At 57.6% G+C, this 26,901-nt stretch overlaps 1 protein-coding gene across 4 annotated transcripts; it reads left to right on the forward strand.

The window, feature by feature from the left end:
* The first annotated feature begins 2,440 nt into the window (after positions 1 to 2,440).
* Positions 2,441 to 26,847, forward strand: LIMK1 (LIM domain kinase 1). Of its 4 annotated transcripts, XM_057695724.1 has the most exons (16): positions 2,441 to 2,549; positions 4,257 to 4,353; positions 10,649 to 10,787; positions 11,126 to 11,235; positions 12,412 to 12,618; positions 17,842 to 17,947; positions 18,048 to 18,223; positions 19,311 to 19,494; positions 20,347 to 20,433; positions 20,754 to 20,885; positions 22,203 to 22,262; positions 22,644 to 22,709; positions 23,080 to 23,236; positions 24,987 to 25,042; positions 25,266 to 25,423; positions 25,501 to 26,847. In XM_057695724.1, the coding sequence occupies exons 1-16, from the start codon at positions 2,495 to 2,497 to the stop codon at positions 25,661 to 25,663; spliced, it is 1,953 nt and encodes a 650-aa protein (XP_057551707.1). In that variant the 5' UTR covers positions 2,441 to 2,494; the 3' UTR covers positions 25,664 to 26,847. The 4 variants fall into 4 exon arrangements, with proteins under 4 accessions (XP_057551707.1, XP_057551709.1, XP_057551710.1 ...); XM_057695726.1 differs by lacking the exons at positions 2,441 to 2,549; positions 4,257 to 4,353 and adding an exon at positions 4,678 to 4,702; XM_057695727.1 differs by lacking the exons at positions 2,441 to 2,549; positions 4,257 to 4,353 and adding an exon at positions 6,104 to 6,201.
* The last annotated feature ends 54 nt before the right edge of the window (positions 26,848 to 26,901 follow it).

The following is a 26,901-nucleotide window of genomic DNA, read 5'->3' on the forward strand; positions in this document are numbered from 1 at the left end:
TTCCCTGACCAAGGATTGAACCCGAGCCCCCAGCGGGGAGTCTTAACCACTGCACCACCAGGGAAGTCCCTGGAGTGAGTCTTTCCCAAGGGGCTCTGGACCATTATCTCGAAACTTGTATCATGAACCCCATCAATAAAATATTTTTGAGCAAACATCACATATATATTTGCCATTGGATGGCAAATGGGCACCTGAAACTTAACACATCCAAGCCAGAGCTCTTAATTTGCACCCAAATTAATATTTGGGGAATTCCCTGGCGGTCCAGTGGTTAGGACTCAGCACTTTCACTGCCAGGGGCCCGAGTTCAATCCCTGGTTGGGAAACAAAGATCCCACAAGCCGTGAGGTGCAGCCAAAAAAAAAAAATTAATATTTGTTCCCCAAAACACAGTAGACATATTCACTTACAAATTACATACATACTTGACTATATAAATAATAAAATATGTTCATCACACAATACAAAAACAGTTTAAGAAGAACGTTTGAAAAATGAGATGAACCATATTTGAATGCTTTTATTTATCAAAAGTAAAAAATTGCTTTTTTGCTTTTAGTTAAAAAAAGACAACTTGGATGAGCAGAGTGACTGAATATGTCAGATCTGATGGTTCTTGGTTTTACCAGGAAACGTGGCTGACAGGGAGCTCCTACAAGAGAGGGAAGTGTCAGCTCCATCTTTTCACTTGTCTTGTGGTATCAGCATCATCTTCAATCTCGGCTTCCTTTTCAAGAATCTTTTGCAGCCACAAGTCTATTCTGTAAGGTTAGTTGTGTTAAAACTGGGTGATATCCTCCAGCTAACTGGGCACAGGCCCACAGCCCCTCTAGGTCCACTTACTATCCCCCTGCACCCTGGACTGGGGCCCTCTCCCAAGCCCCTTCACCCAGGGGTGCTAACTGCTGCCACCTCATGGTGCTGTGCCTGTCCTCAAGGATTTCGCTTAATTCTGCCCAGTCTGTTGTAAAATCCCCTTTATTATATTCTCCTCAATAATCCCCACTGAGTACTCCTCTGTTTCCTGCCAGGACCCTGCCTGATGTATATCCTATAGGAAAGCAACAAACAAGCAAAAACATTGCTGTCCAGCCTCTGATGACCTTCACACCTCCTTGGGACACTTTACTATAAGTGCTTTAGGGCCATCTGACCAGCAGATAGTCAGGGCACCAGCATCAATCTGAATATTAAGAAAGGAGGGATGGAGGGAGGAAGGGAGAAAAAAAAAAAGAAGGAAAGAGAGTGGGAGGGAGGGAGGAAGAAAGCAAAATTATATTTTGTTCCCTCCCCCAGGTAGTTGTTTTGCACCCAGGGGCAAGTGCCCCATCTTGCAGGCCACTGGACCAAACCCTGACAAAAGAAAATCTATACAAACTTGATGGCTGGAGCTGGAGCGTGAGCAGTGCTGCCCCTTGTTCACTGGGTAAACTTGGGCCTGTGGTTCAACCTCTCCCTGAATAAGCTCCCAGGCAGGGGATGAAGCGGGAGCGTGGGCCTCGGGGAGAGAGGATTCTTCACTTGTAGGCGGGGTGTTCCATGATTCCGGTGCTGGACTGAACACCTGTGCTTTGGGGACCGCCCAATTCCCCTGGCCACTTCGCTCAACCAAAACCCTGTTCAGGTGTGTCTCCTCCTGAATCCTGGGCAGGGCGGTGCCAGCTCCAGGTCTCCAGCACTGGAAGGAGCAAATCCCTGAGCACAGTTGTCACAGTCTCCCCCAGGTCCTGCTCCTTTAGCGCCCAGCCTAGCTGGTGAGAGCCTGAGACGTGGGCCATCGCCTCCCCGCTCCCGCCCCCCCCACCCCCCGCTGAGGCCTGCCCTCCCTGCAGGCTTCAGAGAGAGAGAGGACCTGGCCGGCGCCCCTGCCGGAGGTCCACAACGTCTCCTCCGGGTCCGGTCCCTGTTCTTGGCCTCCAGCAGGCTGGGGTCAGAGGCGCTCCCCGCAGGGAAACCGAGGCCCCTAATTGGGGCTTCTACACCCCCTAGGTGGCCGCATCAGAACGCGCATCCCACCTGAGCCGCAGTTGGGCTTACGAGTCTTTGCCAAGCGGCGCGGTGCAGAGAGCTGCGGCTCCTGGAAAGATGAATGAAAGGAGGAGCAGGGCGGGGCGGGGCGGGCCGGGGCGGGGCCTCGGAGCTGCGGCACGGGGGCGGGGCGGGGCGTCACCGAGGGCGCGGGGCGGGGCCGCGCAGGGCAGTTCGGCCGCTCGCCCGCGCCCCGCCCCGCCCCGCCCCCGTGCCGCAGCTCCGAGGCCCCGCCCCGGCCCGCCCCTCCGCTAGCTCGCCAGGCCGCCGCGGCGCGGAGCCGGTGCCGGAGCCGGTGTCCGAGAGGCGGCGGCCGTGCCGCGAGCCCCGAGCCCACCCCGGCCCGGCCCGCGCTCTCCGCCCGCGCCTCCCGGGCCGGCGGCGGCGGCGGCCGCGGGCGAGCGCGTGGGGCCCGGGCCGCCCCCAGCCGCAGCCCCGCCGGGCCCCGCCCCCCGCCGAGTGCATGAGGTTGACGCTCCTGTGTTGCACCTGGAGGGAAGAACGCATGGGAGAGGAAGGTGCGCGGGGTGCGGGCCGGCGGGGCGCCGACCCGGGGGCCGGGCGTGCGGGGGGAGACGGGGAAGCGGGGGGCATGGGAGGGGGCCGGGCCTGGCCGCCGTGGAGGCCGGGTCTGCCGCGAGGCCGCGCCCCTGTGTCCTCCGGGATGAGCTCGTCCTTCCGAAGCCCACAGGCCCCTCCCTGGAAAGCTCCCACCCGTTTCCTCCTCCTCCTCAGCCCCGGTGGGCTGCCCTCCTGCAGGCGGAGGGCCCCTCCTCCCTTTCATCCCCGCCTTCTCCCATCCCCCGACCGACGACCACCCCGGAGGAATCCCGGGCACAGCCCGCCCAGCCCTGGCCTCCATCCGTGTGCTATGTCCACCGGGACTCGCCCTGGGCCACCCCTTATCCCGTGTCTAGTCGGCCTTGGAAGACAGAATCGCTGGAAAAGCCGCAGCCCTGGGTCCGAGTGGCAGCCCCGCGTCTGGCAGGCTCCGTGACCTTGAGCCAGGCGCTACCTGCTGGGCCTCAGTTTCCCCGTTTATGCAGTTGGGGCCTCACAGTTGGCCCGTGGTGCTGGTGGTTGGGAGCCTGGGGGCAGGATAGACAGAGCAGAGATAGCCTGCGGGGAACCTTTGGATCTATGCTGGGGCCCCCACCCCCTCTCCCTGCACCAAACCCAGTGCCTGCCATCAATCTCATCCTAGCCTCCTCTTCTGCCCCGTCCCCCTACTGGGGCCCAAGGCTTGGGTTTGCAGGACAGTTAGGGTATGAAGACCCCAAGATTCCCTCCCTGGGGTCTCCTTTCCTGGGGTCCTCATCTGAGCCATCTCATAGGCCCACTGTAGCTCCTCCAGCCCCGCCCTCCCCTGGGGCTACTGCCAGCCCTCCCTGCAGGTCCTTGAAGGCCCACTTGGAACAGGGGCCCACCTTATAGTAGCTCCTAGGTCCGTAGGTCCTCATGGAGGCACAGACTGTGGCCTTGGAGTCTGGCTGGTGACCCAGCAAGCCTTACCTTCTCCAGGGCTCAGTCTCCCCATCTGTACAATGGGAAGGGGCAAGCTGGGAGATCATCCAGGGCCCCCCCAGCTCCAAGGGTGCCAGGCCCGAAGGATGACTAAGCATGCCTAGTGGCCGGCTTGAAGAAGTGCCAGGCCTCCCTGGAGCAGGTGTCTGGGAGCCCAGCCCTGCGGCCCTGGCCCCTTGTTAGGCCAGGGCATAGCCAAGCTTTAAAGGGGACTTCAGTACACCAACCTGGGGTAGGCACCAACTTAGCCCTGTCCAGTCCCTGCTCTTTGAAGGGTCCTCTTCTTGAGCAGGCAGAAGAGGAAAGGGGGGTGTGAGAAGAGTGTCACCCACTGCCTTATTTCTAAATCGTGCTGCTTTCTTTCTCCCCATTTACCTTGCTGGACCCTGAGTTGAAGAATGCCATTGCTGGGGGGGGGGCCCGGGGCAGGTGGTGGGACAGACATCTGTTCCTCCTCCTCCTCAGCTTGCAGAGAGAGGAACTGAGGCCCAGAGGGGCTTGGTAATTTAGCCATGGTCTCAGCAGGACTCTCACACCTGCATTCTCTCTGCTGCTCTGCACAGCGACTGCTCAGCCTGGCCGCTGCGTGTGTGCAGGAGGATTTGTGGAGGTGCACATGGTGGGTTGGGGCAGGCCAAGGTAGGCCTGCAGCAAACTGCACCTCCTGAGAATGGTTCCTAACGCCCTTTCCACCCCCGCAGGAAGCGAGTTGCCCGTGTGTGCGAGCTGCGGCCAGAGGATCTATGATGGCCAGTACCTCCAGGCCTTGAATGCTGACTGGCACGCAGACTGCTTCAGGTAGGGCAGGCTGGCCCGGGCTAGGATGCCCTAAGCAAGGCCTGCCGGGGAAGTGGCGATCCCTCCTGGTGCCATCTCTGCTTGTGACTTCCAGCAAGTCCTTGGCCTCAGTTTCCCCATCAGTATTTGGACTAGAAGATACCTGGAGGCTTTTCTTTTTTGTCATTCTAGACCGAAAAGGAGAGACCTGCATTTATGCTCGTAATACCAAGGCCTGCTGGCCCCTTGGCGGGGGAGGAGTGGAGGGCTGTGCACCCCTGTCTTCTGGGTGCTGGTGCTCCAGGGAGAGGCCTTGGGAGGAGCTGGGACTCCGTCACTGGCCCCGGACTCTTGCGAAGATGCGTAACCAGTAAGACCAGTCCCTTCCCTCCAGACACCAACTCCCAGGTGTAGGAGAGTAGATCAGAGTTGTGGCCGAGCACGTGGGGACCCAAAGGTGGCCCAGCAACCCAGTAGTATCATCCTGAGAAGCAGGGCCAGGGGACAGCCTTAGATAGCTCTGTACGGCCAGAGCTGGGGTCCAAAGGCTGTAAGATTTCCCACGTGGAGAAGTGTGGTAGGAAACAGTTTCTAGACAGAGGGTCCGGCAGGTGCAAAGGGTAGAATGGTGACAGGGCCTGGCCCAGTCAGTGAACAGCAAAGTTCAAGCAGGAAAGCACCAAAAAGGCAGACAGGTAAAGTGGGGAGGCCCAACTGAAGTCAGGGCATCAACCATCGGCCGAGGGAGTCTGATTTAGGCCGTGGGAGCCTCCAACAAGGATTTTTTTTCTTTTTTAAAAATAACATCTAACATTTTCTGCAGTTTAGGGAGGGCCAGACACTGTTTTAAGGACTTTGTATAGTTGGATATGTGTTGTCTCCATTAATTGGGACACAGAGAGGTTAATTCTCTCCTCCAAAGACACACAGCCAGTGAGTGAAATGAACACACAGCAGAGCACCCACGCTGGCTGGGGAGCCCAGAGGAGAGGTGGGCTCTGTGACCTGGGGCTCCCGATCAGGTGTTCAGAAGGGGGCGTTCGGGGAGGAAAGGGGCTCTGAACAGGCAGAGACAGGGAGGTGGGACAGTGCACACCGTTGAAGGACTGGGAACAGCTCATCTGGTTGGAACAGAGTGAGTCGAGGGACATGATGAGGAGGCAAGGTTAGGATCGATCTGTGAAGGGCCCTGAATGCCAAGCTGAAGCGCTTCCGAGGGCAGTAGGAAGCCAGCAGAGGGTGTCAGAAAGCAGGGGAGGGATGTGGGCAGAAGTGCTATTGAAGAATGCCATCCCAGTGGGCAGACGGCGGTAACGTGGCGGGGAAGGGACTGTCACAGTAGTTTGGGGATCTGTATGCCTAAGACCTGACCTAGGACAGTGACTAAGAGTGGAGAGAGTTTCAGATCTAGAAGGGACGATATTTGGCAAGGATTAGTCATATTAGCCATTATTCATTGGTGACTCTTGTAACGTCATTTCATTAAACCTTCACCATAACCGTAGGAGGTACCATCATTTGCCCGGTTTCCATGTAAGACACGAGGCTCAGAGAAATCAAGTAACTTGCTAAACGTTGCAGCAGCCAGAGCTGGGACTCGAACCTATGTCTGTCTCACACCAAGTCACTGCAGAGTTGAAGAAGCCAGGGGCTGTGGGGTCGAGCTGGAGGCTGGTGAGTGGCAGGGGCAGAATCTGAAGCTGTGTGGTTTTTCACCCCAGGCGCGGAGGAGGCCAGCGGTCTGGTGGAGCTGGGGGCCAGGTTGACGATGAGTTATGCCCTGTCCTTGCTGAGTCGCAGGTGCGGTGGGCTGCCCAGGGTGGCAGTGCCCTGCCCAGAGCTGGTCGAGTGAGCTGAGACCAGTCAGAGGTGGGAAGGCCAGAGAGAGCATCCCCCTTAGCACTGGCAGATGGGATTTGAGATGAGGCCGAGAGAAATCAAGGGAAGAACTTTGGGGGCCCCTGTGTGTGGGGCGGGGAGGGAGGTAGAGTCTTGGGAGACATGGAGGAGGGCCAGGCGTGCGGCCACAGAAGGGCAGCAGTGGGGCAGGATGCATGGAACCTAGCTTTGGAGGGGTCGCTGCCCTGTTAACCCGCAGAGGGGTGAGGCCCTGGGTGGGGGCAGTAGGGAGGGGGCGCAGGGAAGGCTCCCACAGTGAGGGAGGGCCCACAGGCACTAAGAGTGATGGCTTCCACATAGTTCCATGGCTTCCACAGTGTCTCTGGCCCGGTGGTGTGTGGTTCTCCCAACAGCCCCCAAATCTAGTTGAAGCCGACAGTGTCCTCACACTCGAGACAGTGAGGAAAGCAGCTTAGAGAGGAGCCACTGCTTGCTGGGCCCCCTGGAAACATCTCAGTGCCAAGAAGTGGGGCCGCCTCCAGCCCCTGGGCTCCAAGGCCTTGCAGTGGGAGAGGTGCTGTGGGCCCACGCAGTGTCTCTGGCGTCAGCACTGGGTGTCTTTTTCACTGCAGGGCCTGCCCCTTTCTCTGTTCCAGCCTCCTGGGAGGTCGTGGCCAGGCCCAGGGTGGTCCAGGCTTCCCTTTGGCCCAGCTGCTGCCTCTGAGGTCCCTTCCCAGAAGCCTGCTGTGCAGGAGCCCTGGGGTTGCCGTAACTCTGGCAACGTCTCCCTGGAGGCTGGTCGGGCTGGCCCTGGATGAGGACGGCTGAGTGCGCAGCTGGTGCTGGGGGCCAGAGCCTGGGCTGGGCTACCCGCCTCTTTGAGGGACCTTCAGGCAAGGAGGATGGACTGTCCATGGAAGTTAAGCTCTGTTCCCTTGGGGGCAGCACAGGAAGAAGCAGCTGCTCTCTGTCCCCAGAGAGTCTCCAGTGCTTCTGTGAAAGCAGAGGCCGAGGGGCACGGAGGGTGCCTTTCTCGAGTGTGCAAGGCAGAGGGCAGGGTGCCGGCCAAGCCTCCCCGCCTGCACCGGAGCCCAGGCAGTAGGCCCTTCAGCTGCTTCCTGTTGTGAGCTAAGACCAAGTCCTCTTGCACCCACATTGCTGCATCCTCCTCCCCTGCCGTGTGGCCACGCTAGCCCCTCCCTCTGCAACCTCCAATCCTGATTGCCTGGAGTAGGATGGGGAAGCAGCCTGTCTGGCCCACCCCTGCACTCCCCGTAGGCCTCTGGGGCCCCCTGCGATAGGTAGGTAGCTGCAAAGGATGCTGGCCTCGAACCTGAGAAGACGCTGCTTCCTCAGAGGGGCCAAGTAAGTGGAAAGCCCCCTCCCTGCCTGTCCCAGACCTCAGGCAGGGCCCCTGGTGTGAGGGCTGGGGCTGGAGGCCATGGTGGGACAGACCTACCTGAGGCCGGGCTGTGGGGCAAGAGAACTGAAACTCCTTGGTCACTGTTGGCCGCCTGTTGAGGGGAAGCTGGCCGCCGCGGAGGCTCCTGGCCCTTCTGGTACAGTCTCCCGTGAGACTGGTCCCCCAGCTGCTCTTTTTTTGCCCTTGCTGTCCAGGGATGTGGTTCTGGGTAGAGGGCACCCCTGGGAGGGAAGGACCCGTCTTGCAGGGGTTGCCACTGCCTCCCAGCCTGGCCTGTTCATGTCCCCCTCCCCCACAGTGCCCTCTTCTGCCCAAGCCTGGCTCTGCCTTCACCTGCTCTCAGGGAGGGGTACACTGTACCTGGTATTCCTCTTGACCCACTTTGTAGGGGCAGGGGGCACTGTGGGACACCCCTAAGAGCCAGGCGTGTTCTGCCCCATGCCTCCTCTGGCTCCTGGCCGGATGTAGGGGTGAGGGGATGCATAGGGTCAGGGGCTGTGTGCCTTCCATCAGCTAAGGTCCTCTGAGGCCCCAGGCGCCAGCCACCAAGCCGCCGTGAGCCTGGGCTAGATCCCCTATCTGAGATGGAGGTCCCCTGTCTGCAGTCCGAGGTGGAGGCTGAGCCAGGGCACCCTGGGGCAGTTGTGAGGATGCTGGGGGTGGGAACCACTCCCGGTTGAGTGCACAGAGCAAGCCTGCACGGCAGGAAGCACTTGTGTTCTCTTCAGGGACCAGCGTTTGTAGGTGCCTGGCCTGGGACCTCGGGGACCCAGCAGGTTAGTGGCAGAGGCCAGCGGAGCAGGCTGCTGCGGGCTGGGGGCTGGGCGAGCAGGCTGCTGGGGGGCCGGGGAGGCACCTGAGCAAGGAAGTGGTTATGGGGAGTTGACTGCACTCACAGAGCTTGAGTGAATCAGCGCGGGGTCTTCAGGGCTGCTGCAGTGATAAATGTTTGTGCAGGAGGGGAGGAGTGGGAGTTTGCAGGCAGAAGAGCACTCTCTCCCCTGAAGGTAGGCGCCGCTCCAGAGCCCGGACCGACCCGCCCACCGAGGTGGGGGAGGGGACTGCTTCCCGCAGCCTGGGAGTGAGGGGGATACTCCCGTGGTGACAGTCCTGTGACGCCACTTGTGTCTGGTCGGTGGGAGGGCGAAGTGAGTCACTGATCCGCACCGGGAGTGGGGTATCTCCCCAAGGTCACGGTGCGCTGCCTGCGCCCCGCCTCTTTGCGGAGTCTGCACTCCTGCTGCGCACCTTCCCGCTAGGTTGGAGCGCCCCGGGGGCTGCGCTGGGACCTCCCCATCCCTGGGCGTCCTCCCTCCTGGCTCGGTGCTTTCCGTGCCTTGTCGCCCACCCCGCGTGGGGGCAGGAAGGGCTGCGGGGGCAACAGATGACGTCATGGCTCCCGTCCAGCAGCTGCTTCCGCCGTCTCCTCTCACATCCCAGCGCTGTCTCCAGAGGCTTTCCCTCCCCACTTACCACCCTCACTGAGAGAGCTCATCAGAGCCCCCCCACGCCCCTCAAAAGCGGGCATTTTGTGTTCCCTGCCTCCCCCACTCATCCAAAGCCCCAAGCCGTGGTCCCCAGCCCCTCCCCTCAGGCTCCCGGACAATGGGGAACTGGCTGGATCCTCTTAAAGGGACAGTGTCCCACCAGCCCTCTTGCTGCTGTGGGCTTCCCCCTCCTCCCTAGTTCAGGAGCCGTCAGTGAGTGCTGTCATGTGCAGGCTACAGCAGAGCGGGGGCTTCCGGCTGCCTGGGGCACGGGGCTCTCTGACGCAGTCCCAGTCTTTCCTGCCCTTCGCTCCTCTGGATTGTTCCCCTGCTGAGCCGTGGGCTCTGAGCCTGGGTCCTCCCACCCCTGTGTGACCTTGGACATCACCCAGAGCACCCAGTCAGCAGCAGAGCTGGACGGGTTCCCTAGCTGTTCTCTGCAGTGTGTGCTCTGGTCCAGACACACTTGTGCACACCAGGACCCCGGATCAGGCTCTGCAGAACCCAGTGGGTTTTGTGGCGGGGGGGTGTCGGTCACTGGGGGGTCCCATGTGTTTGCATTTGCTTACCCTGGCTTAGCTGAGTTGCTGGTCCCTACCCCACCAGGACGCTTGAGTGGAAAGAAGCCAGGCATGTAGGTCTGGCTCTAGCTTGTGGGGTGGCACCTAAAAAGAAGCCTGTACCTCATTTCTCCCCATCTGCCCTTCAGGGCCCCCACCAGCCAGGCCTCCCTGCTACCTATGCTGAACCCTGTTCTTGTGACTGGCAGTACCTGTGGGGCTGGCTGGAGTCTAGGAAGCGGGGAGATCCCCTCTCTTAACTGACTGGCTGGTCTATACTGAGCTTAACTCCTGCCTTGTATCTTAGTGGAACTGGGAGTATCTTTGTGGGGCCTGTGGGGCCCATCTGTGTGACCTTGGGCGGGATAAACCCTCTGAAGTACATCAGCCTCATCTCTAAAATGAGGATAGCCATGCCTGCCTCATGGTGGCCTCTTAAGTAAATTTAAGCAAGAAAATGAGAAGGTGCTAGCACTTAATAGGTCTTCACAGCTCCAAAAGGTCACCGCCATCTACCTCAGCGGCCGGAGCTGCCTCCACATTGCTGGGGGGGTGGGGGAGAACAGGGAGGGAGAGGAAGCAGACTAGACTAGAAGGACTAGAAGGGTAGGGCTCACAGCTGGTTCCAGCCACCCCCCACCCCAACCTGACTCCTGGGCTCCCAGGTTCCTCACTGGGCCATCTTCCCTGCATGACAAGGGACGGGGGGCTCAGAAGAGGAGCACCTCTCGCCGCAGGGCTAGCAGGTGGGCCACTCTGGGTGCAGAACTGCTGAGGCTGCTGGTTCGGGCTGCACATCCTACCGAGGCTTCTGGCCGAGGGACCGTGGCGGAGGAGGTGGGGGTGGGCGCTGAATCCATCCCTGACTCCACGTGCCAAGCCCAGTGCCCCAGGCAGGCTGCTTCCATCCAGAGGGCACGCCGTTCTTAATGCTGCCTGTAGACTGGCAGGGGCCCAGCTATGGGGGAGGCCTGGGCCACTCTGAGTCCCACGCCCCTTCCACCCAGGTGTTGCGAATGCAGTGCCTCCCTTTCGCACCAGTACTATGAGAAGGATGGGCAGCTCTTCTGCAAGAAGGACTACTGGGCCCGCTATGGCGAGTCTTGCCACGGGTGCTCGGAGCACATCACCAAGGGGCTGGTCATGGTGAGCACCCCTCCCCCACTCACACCTCACCTGGTGGGGGGCAGGGGGTGTGTGTGTGTTTTCCCACAGGTTTCCCTGCTCCACATCTCTCTCCCATCATCTCTCTTGCTCTTCTTTTCGCTGGTTCTCTGATTCCTCAGTACGTCCTGAGCCTGTCTGTCTGTCTGTCTGTCTGTCTGTCTGTGTCCCTCAGCCCCCATCTGTGGAGCCGGCTCTGCCCCGAAGTTGGTTTGGCTGCCACGAGAGGAGGGCAGGGGGAGGAGCTATGGGGGCTGAAGGTGCTGCTGAGCTGGGTTGTCCTCCCCACCCCCCCACACGCACACACACTCCTCTTCCAGGTGGCTGGGGAGCTGAAATACCACCCCGAATGCTTCATCTGCCTCACGTGTGGGACCTTCATCGGTGACGGGGACACCTACACCCTGGTGGAGCACTCCAAGCTGTACTGGTGAGTGCCCGGCCCCTCCCTGAGCCTGGTGTGCCCACCCGTGTCACACGTCTCTCACTCCAGGGCCCTTCCCCTTTCCACATGGGGGCGGTCCTAGTGACAGTGTAGAAACCAGGTCATGGTGACAGGGAAATAAGACACAGCAGTCAGATGGAGAAAGCCTCGGACATTAGCTTTCTTACTGCTGCGCAGTTTGGGCACCAGACCTCAGAGTTAGCACTCACCCTGCGCGCTCAGGACCCATCCCCAACAAGACCGCCCTGACTTCAGACGCCTGCCACAATTTTTGGGGGTCCCCAGGCCTCTCGCGCATCTGACCGATTGGCTGCAGAGTCAGGGATTCCCACAGCCCCCTCGGGTTTGATACTTGGCTCCATGGCTCACAGAGCTCAGGAAAGCACCATATTCACAATTACAGGTTTTTACTAAAGGCTACGAATCAGGACCAGCCAGATGAAGAGACATAGGGGGCGAGGTCCGGGAGGGTCTCGGATGCACAGCTTCCGTGCGTTCCGCCCATGGAGTCAGAACGTGTGACCCGCCCTCCCCGGCATCACTACAGCTTTTATTGGGGTTTCGTTATATAGCATAATTGACTGGCTCACTGGGCACGGGACTGAACTCGGGTCTCCTCCAGGTCAGGCTGGGTGAGAGTCGCAGCTGCCCCACTGACTCTTCTCATTAGCATTAGCTCGAGTGTGGCTTGAGGGGCTCATGCAAAAGGAAGCCACTCCTGTTCCAAGGATTTAGAGCCTCTTTCCCAGGAACCAGGGACAAAAACCAGACAAATTCTTTATTATGGCAACCCTGATAAAGCTGGATTTGAGGGCAGCCTGGCTTTTGAGGATCCCAGATGGACTCTTAATGACTTCCCCCTGAACTGGATTTACCCCCAGGCCTCATCTCGGCCAGCTGACACCCGCAGACAACCTAGAAGGATGGAGCCCTGCAGAGGGGGACGGGCTGGGCTGGCCTGGGCTGGGCATGCGCAGTTCCTACTCCCAGCCCATCAGGCAGCCAAGACCTGCCCTCCTCCTCCCATGGGGAGCAGAAAGGGGAGGGTGGGAGGAGAAAAAAGCCTGGGGCTGAGGAACTGGGTGGGGGGTGATGCTGGTGACTGTCCTGACACACTTTTCTTCCCACTCTCTGGGTCCCCACCGCCTGCGGCTCTTGCAGTGGGCACTGCTACTACCAGACCGTGGTGACCCCCGTCATCGAGCAGATCCTGCCCGACTCCCCCAGCTCCCACCTGCCCCACACAGTCACCCTAGTATCCATCCCAGCCTCAGCTCATGGCAAACGTGGCCTCTCGGTCTCCATCGACCCCCCTCCCGGCCCGCCGGGCTGCAGCACAGAGCACTCCCACACCGTCCGCGTCCAGGGGTGAGTGGCTGGCCTGCCGAGGCTGCAGCTGGTGCGGCTGTGGGCACGGATGCTCTAGGTGGGTGGCTGAATCTGGGGTGGGGGAGCCCTGAGAACGGGTGAGCATGTGGGCCCAGATGGAGCCCAGCTCTGACAGCCTGGTATACCAGATGCCTGATCCCATCATTCCGCCAAAAAAACTAAGCAAATGCTGGATAAAATATTTAAAATGTTTTCTTTAATCCCTGCATGACCCAACAAGAAAGAGATGTAACCAGGTCAGGAATAAGTGAAGGAGGGCGCCCAGAGGTGTCAGCAGAGCACGGAAGGCAGCCATGCCTTGAGGGCAAATCTAAATTGGGTGAATTAAGCTTCAGTTTTCAAGTTTCTCATGGCTGAGCCTTTCAAAGCCCTGACTTGCTCAAGGAAAGTGAGTCTAATGAGAGAACACCTCCCACGCCATAAAGCTGGGACCCCAAAGGGCCCTCAGGGTGAGGAAGAACAAGAAGTAAACCATACCTTCCAGCAGCGTTCCTCTCCCCCTCCCCCAACTCCCAGAACCAGGAAATAAACTGATTTGAACCCGAATGGAAGGGGCGAGAGAATCTCCCCTGACAATTCACACCCTTGGGTTTGCAAACCAAATTCACGCACCTGGGTGGTTCAGAAAACCTCCAGGCAAAAGCGTAAAAGTTTAGAGTACTTCTCCACTAGGTGTAGTGTCCCTAGGCCCTGACAGAATCAAGTGCAGATCCTTTCTGGAGGAACCCACCTCCAGGCTTCACAGAATTTCCCGAGATACGAGATACGTGTCCCAGGGAAGATGAGCCATTCAGTCAAAAATCACAGAGAACAAGGCACTGTGAGCGAGAGCCAGCAGGAGCGACAGGTGGCAGAAGCAGACCTACAAAACCTGCGGATGGGGGTTATCAAAAATAGCATAAAGTAATTATGCTCCATAGGTTTTTTTGTTTGTTTGTTTTGCTTTCTTTTTTGGCCTTGTTGGGTCTTTGTTGCTGCACGCAGGCTTTCTCTAGTTGTGGCAAGGGGGGCTACTCTTTGTTGCAGTACACAGGCTTCTCAGCACGGTGGCTTCTCTTGTTGCAGAGCACGGGCTCTAGGCGCGTGGGCTTCAGTCGTTGCAGCATGCAGGCTCAGTAGTTGTGGCACATGGCATGTGGGATCTTCCCGGACCATATATCAAACCCGTGTCCCCTGCATTGGCAGGTGGATTCTCAAGCACTGCACCACCAGGGAAGTCCCACTCCATATGTTTTAGTAAGTAAAAGATGCTTGGGATAAGTGAGTAAAGAGCAAATGAATTTGGAAAAGAACCAAATAGAACCCCTAGATGTGAAAGACCGGGTTTAACCATAGAGTAGGGTTGTTTTTTGTTTTTGTTTCTTAAGATTTTTCTGATGTGGACCATTTTTAAAGTCTTTGTTGAGTTTGTTACTATATTGCATCTGTTTTATGTTTTGGTTGTTTGGCCCCGAGGCGAGGCATGTGGGATCTTAGCTCCCCACCAGGGATCGAACCCACACCCCCTACATTGGAAGTCTTAACCACTGGACCAGCAAGGAAGTCCCAACAGTAGAGAAGGGTTTTAAACAGCTGAGGGGAGAAGCAGAAACAAAACACGATGAACATAGAGAAAGAGAGGTTAAGCTGTACAGAGGACAGAGTGAGCAGATCTAATCATTCATCTAGAATCCCAGGAGGAGAGAGGATGGGAGAGAGGCAGTATTTGAAGATATGATGGCTAAGAACTTCCCAGAGCTGATAGAAGATACCCGTCTACAGACTCAAATCCAGTAAATCCCAAACAGAAAAATAAAAAGAAATCCAACCATGGATCACCCCACCTGGTGAAGCTAGTACACCAAAGGCAAAAGAAAAGACCTTAAAAGTAGCCATAGGGAAAAAAAACAAATTTCCTTCAAAAAAAGAACAGCTGATTTCTCAACAGAAACGATGAAAGCCAGAAATGGTGAAATGATATATTCAGTGCACTCAGCAAAAAAGAACCATCAACATAGAAGGAACGAAAGTGAAACAAAGACTTATTAAGGCAGACAAAATGGGATTTGATACTAGCAGATCATCCCTGAAAAAAATTCTAAAGGATGTAGGAAAGGTCTGAGATGCATGAGAAATGAAGGCTAAGGGACCGGCCCAGTTGCTAACATGCTGTGTGACATTGAGCAGCTCCCTTGTCCTCTCTGGGCTTTGGGATATTTGTCTGAACAACGAGGAAGTTGGATACCTTGGAGCCTTCTAAGATTTATCCTGGGCCTTTGTGGACCCTAGAGAAATAGTTTTAAATGTTCCCCATGTCTGGATGTGGGAGCCACGTGCCAGCTTCCTTTGGATTCAGTGAACATTTCTCACATCTGCCGGGTACCAGGCTCCATGCCTAGGCACTGGTGAGAAGTGAAGATGATACTGGGGGAGGAGGAGGAGGCTGAGCTTGACTCTGCATCTCACCCCCAATCTTGAGCACCAGCCAGGCCAGCAGCTGCCTTCCGTATACAAGTGAGCAGACAGACGGGTGAGAGAGATGGGGAAACTCCCAGACCAGCTGGCCCCTGACAACCAGGCAGAATTTCAGGAAAAGAGAGTCAATGGCACCTCCTCCCTGGCTGCCTCACTGGGTGAGCTTTCCTTCCAGCCAGCATCTGCTTTCCCAGCAATCTAAGTGGAAGACCTCGCCCGTCTTGAAAGCAGCCCAGCTTGCCCAGAGGCTACTGACCAGGTTTACTTGTTTAAGAGTTTTAGCTGACCACTTTTCCTTTTGTTTTTTTTTTTCAAAAGCATCTTTTTTTAATTAATTAATTAATTTATTTATTTATTTTATTGGCTGTGATGGGTCTTTTTTGCTGTGCGCGGGCTTTCTTTTTAGTTGTGGTGAGTGGGGGCTACTCTTCGTTGTGGTGCGCGGGCTCCTCATTGCTGTGGCATCTCTTGTTGCGGAGCACGGGCTCTAGGCGCATGGGTTTCAGTCGTTGCAGCACATGGGCTCAATAGTTGTGACTCACGGGCTCTAAAGCGCAGGCTCAGTAGTTGCGGCGCACAGGCTTAGTTGCTCCGTGGCATGTGGGATCTTCCTGGAGCAGGGATCGAACTCATGTCCCCTGCGTTGGCAGGCAGATTCTCAACCACTGCGCCACCTAGGAAGCCCCCTTTTCCTTTTGTTTACATATATTTTGTTTATAGCAGCATTTTGAGGAAAGTTTAATTTATCTGTGCCTCAGCAGGAGGTTGAGGCAGGGGAGACGGGGAGTGTAAGGAATATACATATATATTTTTTATTTTATTTTATTTTATTTTATTTTTCTTTTCCCCCCTTGGCCGAGCCATGCAGTTTGCAGGATCTTAGTTCTCTGACCAGGGATTGAACCCCAGGCCATAGCAGTGAAAGCATCGAGTCCTAACCTCTGGACTGCTAGGGAATTCCCTAAGGAATATATTTTTAAGGCTATATCCGCAAGAATATTTTTCTACCATTGAAAGTATATTCACTATCTTTTAACTTTTTATCCTGAAATTTTCGAATTTGCAAAAAGATTGCTAAAATAATAAGTATGTTGAATACCGAGACACCCTTTACCTAAGTTCACCAATTTTAACTTTTTGCCACATTTGAAGTATGTGTATGTCTCTCTATGTATATATGTGTGTGTATGTCCATACTGCTGTTATTTACTAAATCATTTGAAAGTAAATTGTAGGCACCATTGACCCATCCTCCCCCCACATACTTCAAGGGTTCTCCTAAAAGCAAGGGCATTCCGTTGCATAATTACCCATTGTATCTTACTGTGCAGTTGTGACATTTAGGAAATTGAACATTGATACCATAGTTTTATCCAATATACAATCCACATTCAAATTTTACCAATTGTGTCAAAACTGTCCTTTATGGCAACTTCCCCCTCGATCTGAGATGCAATCCAGGATCACACATTGCACTGAATCCTCATGTCTCTTCAGTCTCTTTTCATCTGTGCCTGTTCCTCAGCTTTTCATTGTCCTTTATGACCTTGACATTTGTGAAGAGTGCAAGTCAGTTGTTAAGGAGGATACCTCTCCGTTTGGGTTTGACCGAGGGCTCCTCTTCCTTAGGTTTAGATCATGCATTTTAACCGGATAACTGATGCTGTGTCCTTCTCCATGCATCTTACTGGTAGACACAGGATGTCAGTAAAGTGTACCCTTTGCTGGGGATGTCACCTTTATTTAGTTAAAGTGCAGTCCACTCTCTGCTGTAAAGGATTTTTTCCCCCTTTGCAATGTAATCAGTGAATTGTCTGTGAGATTTGAGTGTAGAAATATTCTGTCCCCACGAACCTTTCACTAAATGGTTCTAGCATCCATGGGTAATTCTTACCTGTAGCAGTTATTACTATGATGGCTACAAAACGGTGATGTTCTAACTCTGTTCTTTCTGCTGCATTTATTACCTGACTTTCCTGTGTAAGGAAGCGCTTCTCCTTCGTGTGAGAATATACTCTCGATAATGAAAAAGTGCCAGGAATCTGTTTTTCCTAAAGCTCTCCGTCTCCTCCTTTCTGTCCCGCCCCCCGCCCCCCACCCCCCAGCCCTTCCCCATCTCAGGGCAGAGACAAAGTGAACATTCCTTGAAAAGCTTTCATGAAGACAAAAATCAAGTCAGGTGCTTAACACCAAGGAGTTAAAAGAAACAGGTAAATTAGGCGAGGTGGCCGCTTGGTGAGTTCGCTTGTGGCCCACTGATGGAGGGCACCAGCCCCACCTCACCCTGCAGCTGCGGCTCAGGGCTGGCTGCTTGCCACTTCCTGCTGATCCCAGAGCAGTGGAACGAGGTCTTGCAGGGCAAGCTTGGGGGTCACGTAGGAAGCCAGTGGATCCAAACCCTCTTAGAATTCTTGACACTCGTCTGTCCCAAGCATAGCAGGCAGTTGGAAGGAGAGGTCTGACCTCCGTGGCAGAGACAACGCTCTGTTGAACAGGACCCCCGAGCATCCAGTATGGGGGCGCGGATACCTGGGGGCATGCCACTTTTCTCCAGTTTCACACCCACGGCAGGCATGGTAATTGATACAGGACTCTTCCCACCAAACCGGAATTCAGTGTTCTGGACAGTTGCCACCTACCAGTCACGCAAGACAGGATGGTTTGCCCCCACATCCCTGATCTGATCCCCTTGGCCTTGGTTTCCTAGCAGGGCAGGCAGGGGGTCTGACCACTGCTCTCTGTTCACAGAGTGGACCCGGGCTGCATGAGCCCAGATGTGAAGAATTCCATCCACGTCGGAGACCGGATCCTGGAAATCAACGGCACGCCCATCCGGAACGTGCCTTTGGACGAGGTATGGGTCCCAGGGTCTGGCAAGCAGGGTTGGAGGTGGTGCCTTCGTGCCTGCTCCCCACCACCTGGGACCCACCTGTCCGCACACCTGCTGTCCCCAGATTGACCTGCTGATTCAGGAGACCAGCCGCCTGCTGCAGCTGACCTTGGAGCATGACCCGCACGACACACTGGGCCACGGGCTGGGGCTTGAGCCCAGCCCCCTGGGCTCCCCGGCTCACACCCCTCACACCCCCAGCGGGGAGGCGGGCAGCTCCGGCCGCCAGAAGCCAGTCCTGTAAGTCAGCCCTGCACCTTGATGTACCGCTTCTCAGCACTTTCACTGACCCTGGGCCCCGGTCCCTACCCTCCAGTAGCTCACATGCTGATGGGGGAGTCAGCCCTGCAAAAAAAAAAAAAAAAAAACAGGCCAGCAAGGGGTACAGGGGGGCTGGCAAGAGGAAGGAGAATGAGAAGGAGCAGGTGGGGGCAGCCGCGCCCCCAGCTGGGGTTGACCGAGTGCTTCCTGGGTGGACCAGCGCCCTGGCTTCGAGGAGCAGCTGGCCAGTAGCTCCGGATGCTGGGGCATCGGGTGTGCTGGGGAGGGGTGGGCTCTGAGGTGGAAGCTAGTGGCCAGGGTCTTTGGGATTTGCCCATCCTGGGGCTCCGCTGAAGGGTGTTGCAGCAAAGTGACGTGTTTCACAGAGACTACTCTGGTCCCCTTTGTGGGAAGGTGCCCAGGACCAGAGACAGCTGGGGGTCTGTTGCAGTGGTCCAGGCCAGAGGGGCCAAGGGCCCTGTACCCTCTTGGGGGGTTGGGCAAAGGAAGAAGCCCAGAGGCCACCTGGTCCTTGTGCCACTCACCATGGGGACTGCTCAAGACTCCTGGTCAAGACTTTGGGGGGAACACCTGGGGTGACAACCTTACGCTAAAAAACAGTGACATTGAAGGTATGTGCTTCCTCTTCCCCCACATTTGTCCGGAGCTCAGGCCACCCTGCAGGGCCACCTATGGGCATCCTGGGCAGATGGTCTGCCTCTGCACCTCGAGGCCTAGGACTCAAATGCTGGGAGACAGAGCGTCTTATTCAGGGTCACTAGGCAGAGAAGGCCAAGGGCAAGCATTCCTACCTCAACAGAAAGTCCAAGCCAGACAGGGCACTGGGTGCTGGCATCAGGGTAGGGCAAGAACGTTATGACCACCCCAGGAGAGCTGCCCTGTGCCACCCTTTCTGACTGTACAGGAGACTGCACGAAGCCTGGCATCGATGGGGCACAGCAGGTGGGGGAAGGAGGCAGGGCCGAGGCCTGGCCTCCCCCAAGGGGGTCTCAGCCGGGTGCCCACCTGCGGCTGGTGGCACCGGGCCCTGGGTGTGTCTCTCCAGGAGGAGCTACAGCATCGACAGGTCCCCGGGCGCCGGCTCGCTGGGCTCCCCGGCCTCCCAGCGCAAGGACCTGGGTCGCTCCGAGTCCCTCCGTGTGGTCTGCCGGCCGCACCGCATCTTCCGGCCTTCGGACCTCATCCACGGGGAGGTGCTGGGCAAGGGCTGCTTCGGCCAGGCCATCAAGGTACGGGGCCCGCCAGGCAGGGGCGGGGCCGTGGGCGGGAGCAGGGGGGCAGGCTGGGGCTGACCCGTTGGTCCTCTGCCCTCCTCCCACCCGTGTCCCCGGGAAGCCACAGTGGAAGGATATCTGGCTTCCAGACGCGCTGGCCAGAGCTCTCCTCCCCCTGGGCCTCCTCGAGCTCGTTGGGGGAGGGGACCTATAGAAAGACTTCGTGGAGGAAGTTGTGGGAAAGTGGCTCCTCTGGGTGGGGGATGGGAGGGCAGCCCAGAGTGACCCTGAAGGCTCCCTCCCCCAGCCCTACCAAGCCGATGCCAGCCCCCTCCTGGCCTCTGGGCTGCTCAGCCCCTTCACCCTCTCCCCCAGAGAGACACGAGGCTTCCCTGGCTCTGATGGCCCTTGGCTGTGCCCAGACTGGAAGGTTCAGGATTATATAAAATGTGCCAGCAAGGTGGCCTGCGTGTCCAGACAGGCCTTGGCCCCCAGCCCCTGTGCCTGGTCAGAATCTCTGACAGAGCTGCCATTCGAGCTCTAGGAGACACCCAGCAGAGCAGAAGAAAGAGAGCTGGCCACCGGGTCAGGCAGCCTTGGACCTAGGCCCCGGCCACCCCCCATTCCTTGCCGCCTGGGTGACCGTGGGCCCTGGTAGGAAACCTCCCTGAGCCTCTCAGTTTCCTCATCTGTAAAGGACTCAAGTCCCACCCCCTCAGGGGCTGAGAGCATCCCATAAAGAGTCTGCGAAGAGCTTGAAGCCATCTGTCCATCTGCCTGGGGTGGGGAAGGGCCTCCCACAGGGCGGGCCTAGAGCAGAGCCTGTGTCTCCGTGCTGCGTCTCAGCACCTCCGTGTCCCCACGCAGGTGACGCACCGGGAGACGGGCGAGGTGATGGTGATGAAGGAGCTGATCCGCTTCGACGAGGAGACCCAGCGGACGTTTCTCAAGGAGGTGGGTGAGCGGCTGCCACCCCCTGTGCACCAGCCTCCTAAGGCCTGCTGTGGGCCCCGCCCTTCCCCATTGAGAGGCGGTGGGTGGCAAAGGGCCCCAGGCGGATGCGACACCCAAGCCCACGTTGGAAAAAGAAACTACCTGCCAGGAGGGCGAGAGGGGCAAGGATGTCCCTGGGGGTGGGAGCAGAGCCCAGCTGCTGGCAGGGGTGGCCCTGGGGGCACAAAGGCTCCTCCACCTTCGGAACTGTCCGGGGCGGCCTCCGGTGCCGCAGCGAGGGGAGAAGGAGGCGTGGGCCCAGCCTGTGTGCACCCCGCCAGGTGAAGGTCATGCGATGCCTGGAGCACCCCAACGTGCTCAAGTTCATCGGGGTGCTCTACAAGGACAAGAGGCTCAACTTCATCACCGAGTACATCAAGGGCGGCACGCTCCGGGGCATCATCAAGGGCATGGTGAGTGCCAGGCAGAGCCCCTGCGTGGGCCCCTCCCACCGCTCCCGCTGTGGCACCCTGGGCCCGGCGGCTCCGCTCTGGGCCCCGGTCTCCTCCCAGGCTCTTCACGGGGGATCGGCCTCCGGTCTCAGAGACCCTCCAGACCCTGCTTCTGAATCAGACGGAAGCAACTGACTCCATCTAAAGTCAGGGCGGGGCGGGAAGCTGGGGTCCAGAGAAGGGTGGCAGCTTCGCCCAGGGGATGCACAGGCTGTCAGGCTCGCCCCGAGCACCTGCCACAGGTTAGCTCTCCCAGAGGGCCTTTGTTTGCTTCTAGCAAAACCAAGTCACTTAGTGTTTGCCATGTTCTGTAAAATTCAGAACTTGCTTTAAGAGCTTGGATGAACTTAGCAGATCTCCTTTACAAATAAAGTATTTGGAGGGGAGCTTCCAGCACTCTCGGCCTGCTGACGGTGCCCGGGATCCGGTGCTCACCCCACCCCAGCATCACCCTCAGACCGGGAGACCCTGTTCCCCTCCCGCCTCTGAGTCCTCAGCGCCTCAGGCTGGATTACCTGCAGTTGCCGGAGTGTGGTCCCTGCAGGCTCCTGACAGGTGTAACTTCTCAGAGGGATTCTGTGGTCCAGAGTGACTTAGAAACGCTGGGCTCTACCAGTGCAGGCTTCCCAGCTGCACCTGAATCTTTAATATGATCTGATGTCCTTGCCCTCCCGCTTGAGGTCTCCAAGGGTGTGGGGGAAGAGAATGAGGTGTTTCCCCGAATGATTTGAACCCAAAACCTGCTCTCTGGGGTGACTCGCAGCAGCTCTCTGCAGGCAACCTCGCCAGGCCTGTCTGTCTCTCTGCTGGTCCTTGAAAGCAGGTTCAGATTTTTTAAAAACTTGAAAAAAATGGGATTTCATAGAGTTTTTGTTCTCAGAGGAGGTGGGTCAGGAACTATAGAGGAGTATCCCCCCGCCCGTCACTGTTTGGGACCAGTTCTGTTAGAAAATTGTTTTGAATTATCCACCCAAACTCCTTAGAAGAGACAGTTGTAAGGGATTTCCCTGTGGGTCCAGTGGTTAGGACTTAGTGCTCTCACTGCTGGGGCCCCAGGTTCAATCCCTGGTCAGGGAAGTAAAATCCCATAAGCCCTGCAGTGGGGGGACAAAAAAGAAAAGGAAAAGCAAAAAAAAAAAGAAAGGACAGTTGCGGGTGTCGCAGAGCGTGGGGGGGACAGTCATCGGCCCCTACAAGACACTCACCCCCTCCTGTCTCTCTCTCACTCGGTGTCCTGTGACCCCGTTGGCTCACCCTGGTCATTCTCCGCACCTGCAGGACAGCCAGTACCCGTGGAGTCAGAGGGTGAGCTTTGCCAAGGACATTGCTTCAGGGATGGTGAGTAGGCTCTGATTTCAGGGGTGGGGTGTGTGGGCTGGGTGATCTGACCCCACCTATGAAAACATTCTCAGGACTTCCCTGTCAGTCCAGTGGTTAAGGCTCACTGCTTCCACGGCAGGGGGCTCCAGTTTGATCCCTGGATGGGGAAGTAAGATCCTGCATACCATGTAGTACAGCCCAAAAAAAAGCAAAGAAAAAAATCCTCTACTGCTCACCTACATTTCACAAGGAATTTAGACGTGGAAGCCACAGGAAGCTTTGAGAGGGGACGGAGGGGATCCATTGGGAAGGGGGAATGTGGGCGCCTTGGGGGGACCAGGGCGGGGCTGGGGTCCCTCCGCACGGCTGCCCCCTGACCTCCGTGCCCCCCACCCTCAGGCCTACCTCCACTCCATGAACGTCATCCACCGGGACCTCAACTCCCACAACTGCCTGGTTCGTGAGGTGAGCAGCCTGGGCCGGGAGGGTGCAGCGGGAGCCCCACCCACCACCTCCTCGGTGTGTGGGGGGCAGGGCGTCCGCTGTGAGCATGGCCTTCGCAGAGAATGGCCCACAAGGTGGCCACGGCCTGCACCGGGCTGACCCGCAGCTGTGGGCCTGGAGGAGGGCCTGGGTGTGTGGGCTGGGGTGGTGGTCAGGGCAGGCTTCCTGAAAAAGGCTTCGGTGGAGGATATACTTCAGTGAGGGCAGGGAGCCCGGAGCCCAGGGGGCAGGGACTGAGGGACCACAGGCTGTCCCCAGAAGGCAGAGGAGGGAGTGGGTTGGTGGTACCATGGGCATATCTCAGCGTGGCCCTGCTTCCTTGTCACCCCAGAACAAGAACGTGGTGGTGGCCGACTTCGGGCTGGCACGGCTCATGGTGGACGAGAAGACGCAGCCCGAGGACCTGCGGAGCCTCAAGAAGCCAGACCGGAAAAAGCGTTACACGGTGGTGGGCAACCCCTACTGGATGGCGCCTGAGATGATCAACGGTGAGTCCGAGGCCCCGCCTAGCACATTCCCCGGACCCCGAGGTCCCTGCCGGAGCTGCTGGAGGTGGAGGTCCCCGCCTCCTCCTCTTTGAGTCCTGTTGTTAGTTTCCTTTTGCTGCTGCAACCAATCATCACACACTTGGCTTAAAAAATGCAAATTATCCTGTAGTTCAGGAGGTCAGGAGTCCAGTATCAGGCTCACTGAGCTAAAGTCCGGTGTCAGCAGGGCTGTGTTCCTTCTTGAGGCTTGAGGGGGAGAATCTGTTTCCTTTCCTGTTTTTTTCTTGCGGGATTGAACCTGGGCCCTCAGCAGTGAGAGGGTGGAGTCTTAACCACTGGACCACCAGGGAATCCCCTGTTTCCTTTCCTTTTTCAGCTTCCAGAGGCTGCCTCATTCCCTGACTCCTGACCTCTCCTCCAGCAAGGCCAGCAGCATAACTGCTTCTCTCTGCCATCTGTGTCTATCGTCACATCTCTTTCCCTGACCCTGACCCTCTACCCTCTTTCATAAGGATTTTTGTGATCACATAGGACTCAGCTGAATAATCCAAGATCATCTCCCATCTCGAGAACCTTAACTGAGTCACACCTGCAGAGTCCCGTATAAGGCAACATGTTCACAGGGTCCAGGCATTAGGACGCGGACATCTCCGGGGCCATTATTCAGCTTCCCATAGATTCCCTTTCTCCCTCTCCACTTCTTTTTTTTTCAGGCCTATCACGCGGTGGTCCCATGTGTGCCCGGACTGGGGTTTTAAAGCCCCTCCACAGGCAGGGGACGTGCAAACACAGACCCAGAGTCATCTCAGTGCCAGTTCTGACCAAAGTTAATGTAACCCACCCCCCAATAACTTAACCTATAAAGTGGGGTTAACCGTCCCTGTCTTTAGGGAGTAGTGTGAGGATTACATAACGTTTGTAAACTAATCAGAATTCAGTAAATGAGAGTGGCCGTCCTGGTTATTTTTCACATCATTAGGGAGAGGGTATTATTCCCATTTTACCGCTTAGGCAACTGAGGCTCGGAGAGTCTGTATCAGTCCGTAAGGCTGCTGTGACACATTACCTCAGACTGGGTGGTTTAATACAACAGACATTTGTTCTCTTGTAGTACTGGAAGCCAGAAGTCTGAAATCCAGTAGAGCTGTGCTCCCTCCGGGGATTTGAGGGGCGAGTCCGTTCCTCGTTGCTTCTGGGTTCTGATCCTGGCATTCCCGGGCTTGTGGCCACATGAGTCCAACCTCTGCCTCTGTCTTCACATGGCTGCCTCCTCCTGCATGTCTTCTCCTTTTCAGGCTCTCTCCTAAGGACAGCTGGGATGGCGTTCAGGGCCTGCCTGGATAACCCAGGACTGTCTCATCTCTGGGTCTTTAACTTCATTGTGTCCTTGAAGAACCTTTCTCCAATAAAATAACATTCACAGGTTCCAGGGGTCTAACACAGTTGTCTCTTGGGGTCACCACAAGGTCCACGACCCGCCCGGAGTCGTATGGCTGGTCAGCGGCCAAGCTGGGTCTGGCACCCCTCGCCCAGCGCCCTCGTCCTCACCCCGCGCAGGTGGGCGCAGACCGGGCGGGCTCGGGTGGGGTCAGAGCCCGAGGCCTGCTCCCGCAGAGGTTGCTAGCATCTGCCTCCTGGCCTCCACCCGCCGGCCAGGGCCTCCCCCAGCAGGCAGGTCACAGGCCCCGCGCCCTCACCGGTTGGCAGCCCCAGCCCTGCTGCACCTGCTGACAGTGATCTCTTCATCCAGGCCGCAGCTACGATGAGAAGGTGGATGTGTTTTCCTTTGGGATCGTCCTGTGCGAGGTAGGTCCAGGGGCGGGCTCACGCTGCCAGGCTGTAGGCTGAAGTCTGCAGGGGCCCCAGGCCAGGGAGGCTCTGGGAACAGGGCCGCCCACCGCAGCCTGCATCCCCCGGGGTGTGGCGGTCAGGCGGGCACCAGGCCGGGTGTGACCTGCCCTCACACCCACCTGGGTGGCGCCCAGCCCCAGGGCCCCCCCGGGTAACTGCTGGGCCTTCTGCTGGGCAGATCATCGGGCGGGTGAACGCTGACCCGGACTACCTGCCGCGCACCATGGATTTTGGCCTCAATGTGCGAGGCTTCCTGGACCGCTACTGCCCCCCAAACTGCCCCCCAAGCTTCTTCCCCATTACTGTACGCTGCTGCGATCTGGACCCCGAGAAGAGGTGAGTGGGGTGGGGGCCCAGGCTGGGGTGGTCCCCAGCAGAGCCAGAACCCACCGTCCCCCTGCCTGTCTCCCCAGGCCCTCCTTCATGAAACTGGAGCAGTGGCTGGAGAGCCTCCGCATGCACTTGGCCGGCCACCTGCCACTGAGCCCACAGCTGGAGCAGCTGGACAGGGGCTTCTGGGAGACCTACCGGCGCGGCGAGAGCGGACTGCCCGCCCACCCCGAGGTTCCGGACTGAGCCCGGCCACCCAGCTGTCCCTGTCCCCGCCTCCGGAGAATTCTCCCTGCCCTGGATTCCTCTGCAGGAGGTGACTGGGTGCGGCGCCCGCAGGGGGGCGGCGGACACCCAGACCCCTCCCCAGCGCCAGGCCCTAACTTGCCTTCTCCTACCCTGTGGGCCGTGGCCCCTGCCCTGTCTCTGCCCCCGGCCCCAGAGCTGGCCTGGCTGCACCCACACCATCACCTCACCCTGCCTTACCTCCGTCTTGGTGGGGCCACCCCCTCCCGCTTCTCCTTGCATGAGCTGGAGGACCCGTGTGAGCTGCGCCCCATCCCACACCTGCCGCCCCGGCCGTCCTGTGCACACTCCACCCGTCTGCAGCTCCTCCAGGGCTGGGCTGGAGGACAGGCAGCCTCAGACCGTGACCCATCACGCGTGTTCCCAGGAGCCACACAGGGAGTCCGGGGTCCATCACCCCCCAGGGGGTGTCTAGGTAGCAGCAGATGTTGATAATTATCCAAACCTCCAAAGCGGAGGGAGATCTGCTCCCGTGGGGCGGAAGTCCCCATGTCCGGGCAGCAGCCCTCCCTCGCTTTGGGTCTTTTCGTTCTTTTATTGAAGCCACTTTAGTGAGAAGCAGGTACCAGGCCTCAGGGTGAAGGGAGCGTCCCTGGAGGGAGAGGGGAGCCGTGGTCCTGGGGCCAGAGCTGCTGGGAGGAGCAGCAGAGGGAGGCTGGGCAGAGCGGACGAGGCAGGGTCCACCAGCATCCCAGCCCCCTGAAATTCATCTCAGCGCCCCCTCCCAGGCCTCTCCCCTAGGCTCCCTGCCAGTGGCTGGAGCAGCCCCTGCCCCTCCCTGTGCCCCTCTGTTCTCTGGGTTCTTTGTGTGTAATCTATTTTTTAAGAAGAGTTTGTATTATTTTTTCATACGGCTGCAGCAGCAGCTGCTGGGGGCTTGGGGTTTTATTTTTTTGGCGGGCGGGGGTGGGGGGGCCATTTTGTCACTTTGCCTCTGTTGAGCATCTAGGAAGTATTAAAACTGTGAAGCCTTCTCAGTGCACTTTGAACCTGGCAAACAATCAAAACAGGCCCATCGGACTATGTCTCAGGGAGATGGGACACAGTCACCTCCATCCAGGAATCACATGTTTAAGGGACAAAACCCAGATTCAGAATAATAAAATAAATTCCGTACTCCCCCCCCCCGCCAGATCCCAAATCGTGACGTGTGTCTGGGGCCCTGAGGAAACAGGCAA

Source organism: Hippopotamus amphibius, chromosome 9 (genome assembly GCF_030028045.1).
Source record: "Hippopotamus amphibius kiboko isolate mHipAmp2 chromosome 9, mHipAmp2.hap2, whole genome shotgun sequence".
Taxonomy (NCBI): Eukaryota; Metazoa; Chordata; class Mammalia; order Artiodactyla; family Hippopotamidae; genus Hippopotamus; species Hippopotamus amphibius.

What these genes read in the sequence shown, in the direction of transcription:
- LIMK1 (XM_057695724.1), top strand. Translation starts at nt 2,495, where the DNA reads ATGAGGTTGACGCTCCTGTGTTGCACCTGGAGGGAAGAACGCATGGGA. An exon ending in GAGCACTCCAAGCTGTACTG is followed by an intron (nt 11,236 to 12,411) that starts GTGAGTGCCCGG and finishes CGGCTCTTGCAG; the next exon opens with TGGGCACTGCTACTACCAGA. An exon ending in TTGGGATCGTCCTGTGCGAG is followed by an intron (nt 25,043 to 25,265) that starts GTAGGTCCAGGG and finishes TCTGCTGGGCAG; the next exon opens with ATCATCGGGCGGGTGAACGC.